This window comes from Lepisosteus platostomus, chromosome 5 (assembly GCF_059453375.1).
Source record: "Lepisosteus platostomus isolate fLepPlt1 chromosome 5, fLepPlt1.hap1, whole genome shotgun sequence".
NCBI lineage: Eukaryota > Metazoa > Chordata > Actinopteri > Semionotiformes > Lepisosteidae > Lepisosteus > Lepisosteus platostomus.
The window spans coordinates 58873461-58887503 of NC_142615.1; the positions used below are offsets into that span (position 1 = coordinate 58873461).

Here is a 14043-nt window from a genome sequence, read left to right on the forward strand (position 1 = left end):
AGCTTATCTCCATCCTTCTCTTTATTCTGAACACACAGAACCAGAGGATATTCAGACAATCGGTGCTGCTACATGAATAATATCAGACAGAACAGCCTGGACTCAGGTCACATCTCCCCCTTTTCTCCTTCCTCACAGCCTCTTAGAGACAAAGAAGAGCTCCTGGTTCTCCTCTCTGTGAACTGGGCTCAGGGGTCACTGATCTGGCAGCTGTGGGCTCTGTTCCAGGTCAGAAGCAAGAAGCTTCTATTAACCCTTTCCAGGACCTCCAGCCCTTCAGTATTACTGCCCTGACTGATTGTCTTTACTGTAAGTCAGCCTCCAAACATATTTTAGAAACATTTTGACAAATAATTGAACAGCAGTCTGATTATGTAATTATTGTAAATATTTTGTACTTATTATTACTTACTTAATTCAACCTCCAAACATCTGTCAGAAATGTTCTGACTCACAATTGAGCAATATGCAATTATTATAACTTATGTAATGAACACCAGTATTGATACTCTGATCAGTGTATTATGATTCTCAGCAGCAGCAGACCAATGGTCGTGTCTACAATAGTGACCAGTTGACCAGACTGTAGCTCTGAGCAGCGGGACTCAGATCACACAGAAACCTGTCTGTGTGTGATTCCACACCAGCCCTGGGATTCAGCGTCTCCCACACGTCTTTCACGGAGAGTCTTATAAATATACAGTTAAACAGAATCTGATAACAGTTATATACATAATTAAATAATCAAATAGGTTGAGTAACTGAGTGCTTGAGTGGAAATAAAACCAGGAGATGCACTTCTATCTCCAGGATCAGGAGTCTAATCCTCCTGGCTTCTATTCTGTGGAGATTCGTGTAAAACGCTTAAAAGCGCTTATTACAGTGACTTGTGCTCTTTCTCTTCTGCTCTACGGGAGTACGCTATACAACGGATTAGTCTGTGAAGTAAAATATTTTTTTTTTGTTTAATTAATTTCATTCCTATCTGTCGCTGTCCTTCTCCAACTGTTCTGAATCGCTTCTCTTCACAGCCCCATGTGTTTTTTTTTGGAGATGTTATATCTGTAAGAAAAGCCCCCCGGGCACCGGACAGGAGTCTCCTCCAGCGGAGACGCGCTCTGCTCTGTCAGAAAGAGCGCTGTGACGTCACAGACACCAGCCAGAGCGCCGAAATCAGAGAGTGAGACCGCTGGAGGCGCGCAGAGCGCACGGAGAGTTATTGATCACTTATCTATCGACAATCAATTAATTCAACTGAATAATCGATTAACTTCACCGATTGGTGAGTACTGATTCTTTTCTTGACCCTGTTTTAAAAATCTAGAAAACAGTCAATACAGCCTGTATCGATCAATAACCATAGTGCGTTTAGAGTTAATAATGTTCAATCCGAAATTTAAGAATGATTATTCAACTTATTATTTAGGAATTGTATCCTAGAGCTAGAAAAGTATATTCCAAGTTGATAAATTTGTGTAGGCAACAGTTTAAATGTATTTTTCCACTGTTTACAAATCACAAGCATGGTAACCACGGCAACACGTGCCCCATCACTGTGCCCGGCTATGTCTCGACTTTGTCACAAAAAGTTGTGTGACGTCACGGACAGCCACTTGTACTAATGCTAGTGTATTCATGTTAATATTAGTGTGAGTACAACTTGTAGTTTTAATATTAATGCCAGTGTTCATGTGAGTATTAGTGATGATATCGCTACTGATTTTTTAATGCTAGTATTTATGTTAATATTAGTGATAATTATAGAGTTACTGTTAGAGTATTTACACTAGTCATCATGTTAGTTTTAGTGATAGCATTACTGTTATTAATAGTATTAGTTGTGTAGTAATAGTTTGTGTCAGTTCTAGTGGTGATGATGATAATGTAAGTCTTAGTGATAGTGTTACTGTCATAATGTTAGTGGCATTTGTGTTAGTGTTAGTTATAGTGTATTATTATTAGTGTATTAACAGTGTTAGTGTGGGTGTGTGTCTGTGAGTGTGTGGGTGTGTCTGTAAGTATTTGTAGTGTCTATGTATGTGTCTGTGAACGTGTGTATGTGCGTAGTGTCTGTGAGTGTGTGTTGTGTCTATGTGTGTGTGTGTGGTGCCAGTGAATGAGTATAGTGTCTCTGTGTTAATTTGTGTGGGTGTGTGTCTGTCAGTGTGTGATAATGTGTGTGAGTTTGTGGATGTAAAGTCCAGACCAATGTCCACAGAGCTGTGAGTGCTCTGTTTTTATCACTATTGCAAATAATGACAGCAGTAGTACTAGCAAGAGTATTAGTATCAGAATTAGTTTAAGAATTTGAAGTCATGGTCGAAGTAATAGCAGTAGCAGTAACAACAGTGGTAGTTGGATTATCCAAGCAGTTAATTCAGAAACTACAGTATTACACATTTATACCCTATTTTCTAGGCATGTTTTGTAAAGTGCTATGATGCTCTGGATTAAATGGCACATTATAAGAAAAAAATGATTGATTGATTGACTGTGAGAGTGAACTCTGGTCGAACTCGTTTGTCTAACAGAACTGTCCTGTCCACAGATAATAATAATAATAATAATAATAATAATAATAATAATAATAATAATAATAATAATAATAATAATAATAATTGGTTACCCTTATATAGCACTTTTCTGGACACTCCACTCAAAGCGCTTTACAGGTAATGGGGTCTCCCCTCCAACACCACCAATGTGCAGCATCCACCTGGATGATGGATGCTGAGATGTCAACAGAGGTGAACAGAGAAGATGTCCAGACCCACCAGAGACTGGAGACAGGTTCAAGAGTCAGGCCCCAGACCCAGAAAGCTGTGAGTCCACTGCTGTTCTAGTTCATATTGTGCTTCTTCCTCTTCCTCCTCCTCCTAAAATTAAAACCCATTGCAGTAGCAGGGCTCTGCCATCCTCTCTTGGGGAAGAGAAGACTCTACATGACAGTATGTGCGTCTGTGTGTGTGTTTGTGTGTGGGAGTGTGTGTCTGTGTGGTGTGTGTGCTTGTGAGTCTGGTCCAGCCATTGTCTGTAACAGAAGTGTGTCTGACAGATCAGGAAGGAGGTAACAGGAGACTCGACTGACACAGGATGTGGACCCCAAAAACAGTGAGTCTGCATTTTTATTATTATTATTATTATTATTATTATTATTATTATTGTTATTATTAGTATTGTTATTATTATTAGGATTGAGAGGGTGTGAGAGACAGGGGGTTTCAAACTCCATTCCTATAGGGTCCGTCTCCTAGTTTTCTGTCCAGATCTCGGTTACAAAGTTTATCCATTTTTTTAATTAAACGAAAAATTATTCTAATTCCATTTTACAGGCCTAAAATATTTAATTGTGCCTTGAACGTTTTGAGTCTTCAACAGTGAGAGACACTAAAATATATTATTGAACACATTATTTCCACATCTTACTAAGAAAATAATTAGCTTAATTGTTTAATTGGCGAGCCCCAGTTCGAAAGAAAACCTGGAGATGCACTTAGCTCTCCAGTGACTGGAATGGGGCTTGAGACTCCTGGTCTAGGAGAACTGGCCCATCAACAGGCCACAGCAGGGATGCTGGGGATCATTAAGCTGGATAGCTGAAGGCTGGACACTGCTTCTGGTTCGAGGACGACAGAACACTGTGATTTAGGGTCATCTTGGCCCATGATGATGATGATGAAGGTGTGTTTGTGTGCCTGGCTGGAGAGGAAAGGACAAGCAGGGAGAGGGGCTTCACACCGATGCCTGGGGCAGATCCCAAAGAAATGTGAGTATTGGCTTCAACGACATGGTTGGGTAGCTTGTTCCACTCCCCCACCACCCTCTGTGTACAGTAGTGCCTCCTGTCCTGACTATAGACTCTCATCCAGCTGTCTCTTGAGATAAACCAGGGAATCTGCTTCAACAACATGACTAGACTGCTTCTTCCACACCCCCACACCATTCTATGTAAAGAAGTGCCTCCTGCTGTCCTGCTCAGTTTTAAATGCTGTTTTACTACTGTGTTTAATACTGTTTGACTAAGAAAAAGCCTGTCCCAACACACATAAACTTGGTTGGCTTCTACTGGTGAGACTAAAGCAGTCAACTTGCTGACAGGTCTCAACAGAGACAGCCGTGACCCTGAAAGGTCAAAGAGGGGCCATCGATACGCTGAGGTTCTGAGCAAAGAATCTTCCAGAGTAAGACAACCAGTGTGTTCTGCTCAGGATGATGATAGTGATACAGATGATAGTGAAGATAATGAAGGTGGTCTAGATGATGATTGTCTTGATGAAAAAGCTTTTGATGATGATGGTGGACATGATGAAGAAGGATACGGTAATGAAGATGGTGAAGTTGATCAATTATTAGAATGGTGATGAAGATGATCTTGATGAAGATAGTAGAGATTGTGGTGGTGGAGGTGATGATGAAGGTGACACAGTCATGCCTGTGTGTGGGTGTGTGTGAAAGGGGAGGTGGGGTTGGGTCAGGTCTGCTGCTGTCATCTGATGGGACAGTATCTCTCCTCCTACAGATCATTAAGGAGACGATTGCAGACTGTCGGAGGAAGAGGGAGCAGACTCCCCCTGTGTCGCGCCTCAGGATGCTGAGAGCTGTAAGTCTGTGAGCCTGATGTGTCTGTGACATCTGTCAAAAGTTTGCTCACAGCAGGGGACTGTGATTGCTGGGAGACCAGAGGCAGGGCCTTGTCCTCCTAGAGAAGATCCTCTCAGTTTTCTGTCTGTGCATTCCTGCAGTCTCTGTGCCCCTGTCTCCTCAGGCCAGCCAACAAATCACCAGGCAGGAGACCAAGACCCAGCCATGGGACAGCTCAAGGGCATGGAGAGGGACAGAGGGACAGGCCATTGACCTCCTCCTTGGACATACCAATACTCCCTCATGTGCACCCTCTAGAGCACCCCCTCACCTACCTGCTGGCACGCCCACTCACCCCAGCCCGGCCCCGGCTGACCTGTGGCGGCTCAGGAAGGACCTGTGGGTTGAGCTGGAGGGTGGAGGAGAGCTGGGTGTGGACCTGGGCTCAGAACACAATGTCCTCCATCCAGCTTGACTACCTGGAGCTGTACGATCAGGTCCTGGCCGAGTTTGGATTGGAGGCTGCTTAGTGGGATTGGTGAGTCCCTGAAACCCCTCCCCCTTGTCCAGCTCGCACTGCAGTACGCAGGGGCTGGGACGACTCTCCTGTCCCCCTCAACCTTCCAAGATACCTGTGTCACCCCACTCAACCTGGTCCCCAGAAAATCTTCCAGATCCAAGGGGAGAGAGACAGGAGCTGGGCTGGGACTCCAGCTTGCTGTTATATCAAGTGGGTGGGTGAAAGACACTCTGCTTACAGATCAACACTAGGGGCCATCATAGAGTAGGTGGTGAGACTCTTGGTCATCGATGGCAACAGCGGGGCTCTATTAATAGTGGGGAGACTTCCCCATTCTCCATAGGCTCTATAAACAGTGGGGTGACCCACCTCCCCCCCTCTTTTGGCTTTAGAGACACCACAGTTCCACCCCTAGGTTACATCTCCTGTCTGGCGCTGTGGAGGTATGATGATGATGATTCACTGTCCTTGTTCTCCCTCTCTGGTACAGGAGTTGGTACTGAGTTAGTGGAGTTTCATGGAGGAGATGATAAGAAATTTGACCCAATCCCAAAATTAAAACAGTGAAGACAACAGGCAAAACGACGGGAGCTCTGATAATGGAGGTTTGGTTTGACAGCAGCAGACTTGGTCAGGACATCTTGCCTGTTTCTCCCTCCCCTTATTCCCAGGATTTTCCCTTCCAGAGCGCAGGAATCATGAAGCAGCATGACTACAAGGAGACACTGAAGTCCTACTTTGAAAACACAAAGGTCAGGTGTGACTTCTCCAAGGTGGACAAGTGCTTCCACCAGGTTGCAGCCAACATCGATGTCGACCTCATCCTGCAGAAGTACCTGGGAGACGCTGTGGCCGAGGTCTGTGAAAAGCAGGTTAATTTTTTTTCTTTGTAGTAGTCTTAGGACAGTCTGACCTGCTGTGGGACTCAGCAGGAACAGAAAGGTCTTCTGTGTGTCTTCAGTCTCCACAGCCCAAGAGACGCACGATCCAGGTGGGCAAGGCTGTCGAGCTATCGATCCCTCCCTCTCCTGGACCTTGGTGCCTCTGGGCCCTCCCTCTTCGATCACCTGTGACCCTGCTCAGCCCTGCTCCATGCCGCCCCCATCAACACCCAGAAGAGCCCTCTCCTTCGAGGAACGTCAGAGCTCCTGAGATTCAGAAACAAGTGAGAAGTGAACAGAACCTCTGTCCTTGTGTAGAGTCAACTGGACACAAAGTACAGACTCACCTGTACCTTATTACAGTCACAGTGCATATACTGAGGGTATATTAAGAATAAGAAGTCATCTTAGTGATAGTGTTACTGTTGCGATATAATTGGTATTTGTATTAGTGTTATTTATAGTGTATTTGTAGTTATGAGTGTATGTGTTTGTGAGTGTGTGGATGTGTGTCTATAAGTATTCGTAGTGTCTATGTGTGTGTCTGTGAGTCTGTGTAGTGTCTGTGTGTGAGTGTTTGGATGTGTGTCTGTCAGTGTGTGTGAGTGTGTGTGTAGGTGGACTTGTGCTCCACTGGTGTGTCTAACAGAAGTGATCCATCAACAGGTGTTGAGGTCCAGAGCTGTTTGCGAATGGAACCACTTTCTAGAGTCCAGACCCACATCCACAGATCTGTGAGTGCCCTGTTTTTATCACTATTACTAGTAATGACAGCAGTAGTAGTAGCAGGAGTATTAGTATCAGAATTAGTATTAGAATCTGAAGTCATGGTGGTAGTAGTAGTAACAGTAGTAGTATTAGCAGCAGAAGCAGTAACAACAGTGGCAGTTGGATTATCCAAGCAGTTACTTCAGAAACTAAGGTTTTACAAATTTATACTCTACTTTTCTATGCATGTTTTGTAAAGTGCCTTGATGCTCTGGATTAATTAAATTAAATTAAATTTATTTTTATATAGCGCCTTTCACAATAACTAGGTTGCCCCATGGCGCTTAACAAAGGAAGTGACTGTACAGTGGATATAAAAAGTCTACACACTCTTATTGAAATTGCAGGTTTTTGTGATGTTAACCCAGAAATCAAGATAAATCATGTCAGATGTCTTTCCATCCTTAATGTGACCTTGCCACCAACAAAATTCAAGAGAAACATTTTGGAAAAATTGAAACTAATAAACCTACAACACCCTGGTTGCATAAGTGTGAACTCCCCCAACTAATACTTTGTGGAAGATCCTTTTACATTTATTACAGCAGTAAGTGTTTGTGAATAAGTCTCCATGAGCTTTGCACACCTGGACTTTGCAATTTACTCTGTAGACAAGCAAATCTGTTCAAGGAAGAAACTCAGTTTAGTGAACTACTGGTGAATTCAGCACAAGTTTTGTCATCACTTGTTAGGATGGCTGAGTTGTCTAAGGTGTCAGACTTGAGAACTGATGTCTTTCATCTTGGTTAGGTGTTCTGGTCTCCAAATGGAAACATGGGATTAAATCCCACTTCTGACAGCTACTTTTCTATTTTTTGTGTATTGTTCCTGTCTTTTTGTGCTGACAATGACAATAGGAGGAAAACAGAGAAACCGCTTATCAAGAACATGATGGGCAGGAAAATGCTTCGTCAACACTTAAATGTGATTAGCAGAAAGGAACTTTTAGATGGGCTCCAATTTCTGCCTTAAGAACTTTTTGAGCTGTCTGTAAGTAAAGAAAGATTTCTGGTAAGGTGTGCATTCAAAAGTCAAAGACCGAAATATAAAAGCAGCAACACTGCGATTTGTGAGTGTTCTGTAGTGTTAAAATCCACAGGTTTCCATGCTTCTTGGATTTCTTAGCCCAAGAAGTGATTCCTGTTTCATTTTCTATTCACCAGTTCGATTTGCATTACGCTCCTCAAACCTCAAAACCGAATAACAAACGCTAATCAAAGTTGCACAAGGGCTACACTACTTTGCCCCGTCTAAATACCATTATGTGAAATTAAGAAACAGCAGTATTTTGACAAAGTGCGGTCTTCAAACAGTAAACGCTCAAGTGTTTCTATTTACTTGTGAGCAGACCAACCTTGATTTAGGAAAGCCTTTGCTCGCCCCTTGCTTTAACAACGATATCTGAATCGAGCCCCAAAGTGGTAAGAAAGCTGAATTACACAAAGCACATAAGGCATTGGGTTGTCACTGTACGCTATCACGTCTTGCTTGCACTGTCCTACTAAAAGATTAGAGGGATCAGAAAGGACACAAATGACCCTTGAATCCACAATTCTGAACTTAAGGGTCACCAGCTCTACCGACTGCACCTCTCTTGCTCCTCTACTACAACAGTATATTACTAGCGTTGGTTGAACATGGTATAGTAGGCTGACAGCTGAAACACATGGCTCACAAGCAGTGACAGTATCATCATCAGATATCGCTGCAGCATATTGGTTTGGAAGCAGGAGTAAATATCCCATGAAAACATGTACGCCTCCATTAACATCGTATAGTAGGTGGACATCTTAGCTATGAGGGTTCAAACCCTGTCTGTGCTTCTTCATTCTGCACCACGTTTCTTTATCTAGGTCTTCAAATTACTTGGCAAAACATTGGTTCTTGTTACTCTTTCTATTAAGCGGAAGATTGGTAGTTCAAGCCCACCTAGAGGAGCACGTCTTGTGATTCCCATGTAAGCATAATATCTGTTCAAACTCGATTATTATTCTCAGTGACACCTAAAACATCTTGATATTTGCAAGAAATGCAAATATTGTGCACGTTTAAAGCTACAAGAAGTAATCAATTTAGTACTTAAGTGAATATGATCTGGAATGCTCAATAACGACCAACATCAGCAGCTTCCAAGAAATTAATTTGAATTTCATACTCACCTTGCATTCTCAGCTATCATACTTCAAAATTACAGTGCAGATTTGGTGGAGAACTTCACAAGCATTATTAGGTTTGGACTGTACAATTGTATTTTAATATCTCGGTATATGTACCTTCATTTTAATATACATGTAACCATAAATGCTGTTTAGTATATTGTACTTTTTAAAACATTTTACCTGAGGACGCAAGGGGACTGTTATATCTTGTGATACATGCAAGACATCTGTAAAAGAAGGTGAAATTTTAATAAAATTGGTGATTAAAAGAAAACCACAACTTGTATGATATTATCCCTCGATATCGAAGATCAATTGAAGGATTTGAAGAAACTATCAAAGAAACAACAGCAATAGCAGATGTTTGGGTTTTGAACCAATGATTACACCTCTATAATCAATTCGTCCTCAAAAAAAGAAGAGACAGGCATGTTTTGAGCCTCATAATGATCCTCTTCTGGATCCACAAGAAACGTGTTTTGGATGTACTTATAACTTCCATCGAAGAGAGATCTCATCAGTTGCATGCAATTGAAACTTTCGACTTTTTGGAAGGTATTGAAAATATTTGTTTTAAATAAAATAAACAATTTTCCAAAGAAGATCTCATGTAGTATTGCCAGGATCTATTCTTAGCGTTTGGTAGTGATAACACTGCTGATATTGATGGAGTAGAAACGTACGATGCGTTGACAGGATTTCTGAAGCGAGAAGTCCTAGAATGCCACCTATAAATGAGCTACTGTAGGATTCATACCAAGAAATACTTTTTGTTTTTCACCCAGAAGGCTGCTATTCCATTACACATCTTGTGAACATTATCAGTTTTGGTAGCTTCTGGGCGTGATTTTCCAAAACCGAAACTAATAACAAAATTATTTAAGATGCACAATGTCCAAAAATTGTAAATCGAGACTAGTATTGCTACAGAAGAAAATATTTAACTGAAATATTAATAATAAAAAGTAGAACAATTCAATTTATATAACTTATTTTTTATTCTTATTAGAAATGGGCTCACACACCAGAAGACACTAACTTTTATCTTCGATAGAGTGTGTGAATAACAGTTTAACCCAAAATGTTTGTAATTGTGATTTTGTTAAAATGCAATAAATCGTCTATCAGCAGTAAGAAATTATTAAGAAAGTAAGACATTTTTTTTATTTCACAAACGGTAAGACGTGAAGAGAGTTTATAGTTCGTATCCTTCGCTTTGTCTTAACTTAAGCGTTCAGGATCCAACCCCGTGTGTGGATGGTTGTGTTTCTTGAATCTCTTGTAATCATCAAAAGTTGTTGTTTAGTCCTTCAGTTTTTTCTCGAGTTGTACCATGGATATTTTAAACGATTAATACTATTCATGCTTTTTTGCCTTTTCCTTCACATATGGAAAAAGTTCAAAGTGTCCTTATGGCTGTGCTCCACATCTACTCGAGAGCACCTGTAACAGTACAGGACACGCAGTGAGGAATTCGCGCAGCTTTCAGTTTAGTGCCGAGTCCAGAGGGAGGACTCGCTCGCTGAATGATTTCTCTAGAAATCCCGGGTGAGATTTAACAGGTGATTTCTTCAACAGCCACGACAAGTGTGGAGACGTTTTCTGGATTTCCTGAATATGACGTTAAATTTGTTCAAATCATTTGTTGTAGTTAACAGAACTAAATGCTTTGGAGGTACATCTAAAACAGCAGAGCAACACTGTAGAACTTCGTGTGTGACTGAACTTAATTGTGTAAACCTGGCTCTCTATGAACACCGACAAAGAGTTCTCACTCAACAGAAGATTGCGATGTGAGCACAATAATATAAAGCACGTGGAGATGCCAGGGATTGAACCCGGGACCTCATACATGCAGGCACGCACTCTACCACTGAGCTACATCCCCAGTGGTGTGTGCTCATGGAGAATGCCTGCAATTTCCCACATTCGCGTTTCCTATACTACAGAGTAAATTCATGGGAATGAAGAAATAAGGAAGGAAAAGTAATCGCATTGAAGCTTCCAGGGACCGGGCAAAAATTAATCAGTTTAATTTTTATATCCAGTCACACGGGCGACGGTGGTTAATTCCTCGACGGGGGAGTACTTTTTTACCTCCTTACTCTACTGTCTTTCAATTCTGTTTTCTTTGAAAGCTTTTTGCATCTTTTAAGTGCTCTCGGTTAAACTACGCATAGAACAACAGCAGTACTGATGATTTTCATGGAACATTTTCACCGATGCACACTTCTTCTGTACAACTCCTGTGATAAAGCCCTGTCTGTAAATATTGTAGAAGAACGAAAAAGGGTGAAACAACGCTCCAACCACAGGAATGGTAACCAGAAGGATCGTGTTCTTATTTAATATGTCATTTTGAGATGCCTTGTCAACGCAGACAGGTGTTAGAGCTGAACAAATAATTTATAGTGGTGGTTGTAAACATGGAACATGTTATTTCTATACCAGGAAGAAAGGAGCAGACTCTTAAACTCTTTAACTCTTAAGTTAAAAGAGACAAAAACGACACCTAATCACAGCTAACATTAATTAAAATGACATCACAACAAAAGAGCAGAGCCTTGAGTGAATCAAATTCGTTTTCATTAAATGTCTGTGTCTTCATCACTTTGACCGGGGTAAAGTTAGCTTGAAGTTCAAAAACGATTTTGGCATGCCTGTAGCGTTTTTATGAAACAATTGCTTTGTATATACAATTGCTCTGTGTATAAAGTACATTGTGAATATTCTCACAGCCTTCAGTTTGTCTTTTTATCCCACGCACAAATATTCTTGTGCCATATCACATATCATATAACACAGAATGCCTTCAAACCAAATGCATTTTAAAGACCACGACTTTGAAAATTTTCACAACCCCTCCATAAACATATCAGTGAGCTAATTATCCTTTTCTGGCACTCGGGGTTTTGATTGATGCGCAATTACGCACCATCTGGAACACTGGGGGACCGCTGTATACATACATACGTTCACAATGCAGAAATACTGCTCAATAGAGTTTCATTCGAAAAACCCATATATGACCATAGGAAGCAGAACAGCAGTTTCCAATTACCCAGACTGTCAACATGGGAATAAAGCTTTGTTTTATTTCTGAAACCCTTTCTTTATTTCCTGTTTTAATTCTGCAGGACAATTCCTATTCTTTACTCAACAGCTTTTTAAAAACAGCACCCATGATGTTCAAATCATGATGTCCATGATTGTTTACACAGAAGACTGGGAGAGCTTTGGGTTGTGAATCTCTTTTTCTCATGGTTTTATTGAATGTGGCACTGTGCACTAGGATAGGGGGATGCTGTTCACAAGCCAATAGCATTTAAACCACAGCACCCACAATGCTACAACCAAGTGTTTTACACACCAGACACCCCTCACCTTATACAACCTTGTGTTGGGTTGGTTGTGAAACTGTTCTTTCTTTTTTATGATTTTTTTAATATGGGGGTCTTCTTAATACATGGGGTACATGCGGATAGAGCCTTAAAAGGTGGCTTCTCAAAGCTCTTTACAGAATGACAACAACAATAAATAAAAATACACAAGATAAAACACAATTACAATATATAGAGGAGACCGTGGATGGTGGTACTAAGAAAAGCAGAGGGGTGAAGAATGGAACCAGTTCAGTAAAGGCTTTTCTAAAGAAGAGGGTTTTGAGTCTGGATTTGAAGGAGTTTAGAGAAGGTGACTCTGTGATATCCTTGGGGAGAGAGTTCCAGGGCTTGGGGGCAGAACAGGAGAAGGCCCTGTCACCCACAGAATGTAGATGGGCTTGGGGAACAGTTAGGAGAGCAGAATTAGAAGAGAGAAGGTTGCGAGGTGGGGAGTAGGGCGATAATAGTTCAGACAGGTACTGAGCCTAGCCATGCAGAGCCTTATAGGTGAGCATGAGAAATTTCATGTGCATTTGTTCCCCTCTGTAACAAGAAACATGTGCACTCTGAATTGAGTGGGTGTCAAATTTGTAAACCTGAAATTATTTTTTGTTCATATAGTCATTAAGATCCAAAAGACTTGGACAGAGATTCAACGATCCCAGGTATAGAGACTGAGTGTCGAGCGAGCAGGAGCGGTGAGGAAGGAGACTGCGAGAGCATATAGATACTTTACACAAAGTACAGACAGTGCATCAAGACAATATACTGTACAAACAGTAGACAACGTACAAGTAAACAATGCAGACATGTAAACAGTGACTGCAGACGTGTGGAATAAATAAGAAATTAAGGTAGATGTTTCTATTAAATTAACGGTATTCGAAATGTTGTAAAAAGAAAAGCGATTTGTTTTGTAAAAACATGAGAGATGATTTTTATTTTATACAGGAAAGGCGTGCGTGTTAAGTTGATCTTTTTGGAACGCGCCATTTGAAAATATAAATTGGAAGTTAGTTTGGATAACTCCTGATGGATATTGTATTACAAATAAAGCTAAAAAGAAATCATTTAAAATTGTTCATAGGTTTTATCCAGTTAAATAAGTACTGTCTAAATTTAAGCATGAGCAGGATGATTTGTGCGTTTTTTGTCGGGTTGAAAGGGAATCTTTGGTACATTTACTTGTATGGTGTGTGTTTGTGAAGTTGTTTTGGACGGACTTGCAGAGTTTTGTTTGTAGGCATTTAAAGGTGTTTTTTTTAGGTTTTTGGACTTTGATATTGTACTGTGTAAGATAACTTTTTTAAAAAAGCATTTATTTATAGCAAATTTATTAGTCATTCTTAGTAAATTTCACATTCATAAAATCAAAATGGTCCAATAATACTCCCCTTTTTAGTACTTTTCAGATGGAGTTGAAATATTATTTAAATTCTATAAAAATGAAAAAAAATGCTAAAGGAAGGAAAACATTTGATATATGTAAAAAATAGAATTTACTTCGTTACCTCTGCCATTAATATTTTTTTTCTGTTCGTGTTTTTTTTCTCTTGATTCTGTTTCTGCTCCTCTAGTTGTATGTGTAAATTATTTACACATTTAATAAAAATAAAAAAAAATGTCGGCCGTATACGTTACACTATAATATAACGCAAACATCTATTCTGGACTATTTTTTTCAGATTATTATTATTCGACTAATATTTTTGTGGTTCATGGCAACGGTCACTAAGGAAGTTCATCTGATA

The 14043-nt window shown here is 40.5% G+C and overlaps 1 protein-coding gene and 1 long non-coding RNA gene across 2 annotated transcripts; both read left to right on the forward strand.

Annotated features, from left to right (window-relative positions):
• The first annotated feature begins 3472 nt into the window (after window positions 1–3472).
• Window positions 3473–4963, forward strand: LOC148670326 (uncharacterized). Its single transcript, XR_015937055.1, has 3 exons — window positions 3473–3766; window positions 4520–4600; window positions 4766–4963. It is a non-coding gene; the product is annotated as an uncharacterized LOC148670326 (long non-coding RNA).
• Window positions 4964–5526: 563 nt separating this feature from the next.
• LOC148670327 (uncharacterized) lies at window positions 5527–7121 on the forward strand. The gene is made up of 3 exons (XM_088632624.1): window positions 5527–5958; window positions 6063–6266; window positions 6649–7121. Exons 1-3 carry the CDS (start codon window positions 5701–5703, stop codon window positions 6718–6720), a joined length of 534 nt encoding a protein of 177 aa, XP_088488750.1. The 5' UTR covers window positions 5527–5700; the 3' UTR covers window positions 6721–7121.
• Window positions 7122–14043: the final 6922 nt, after the last annotated feature.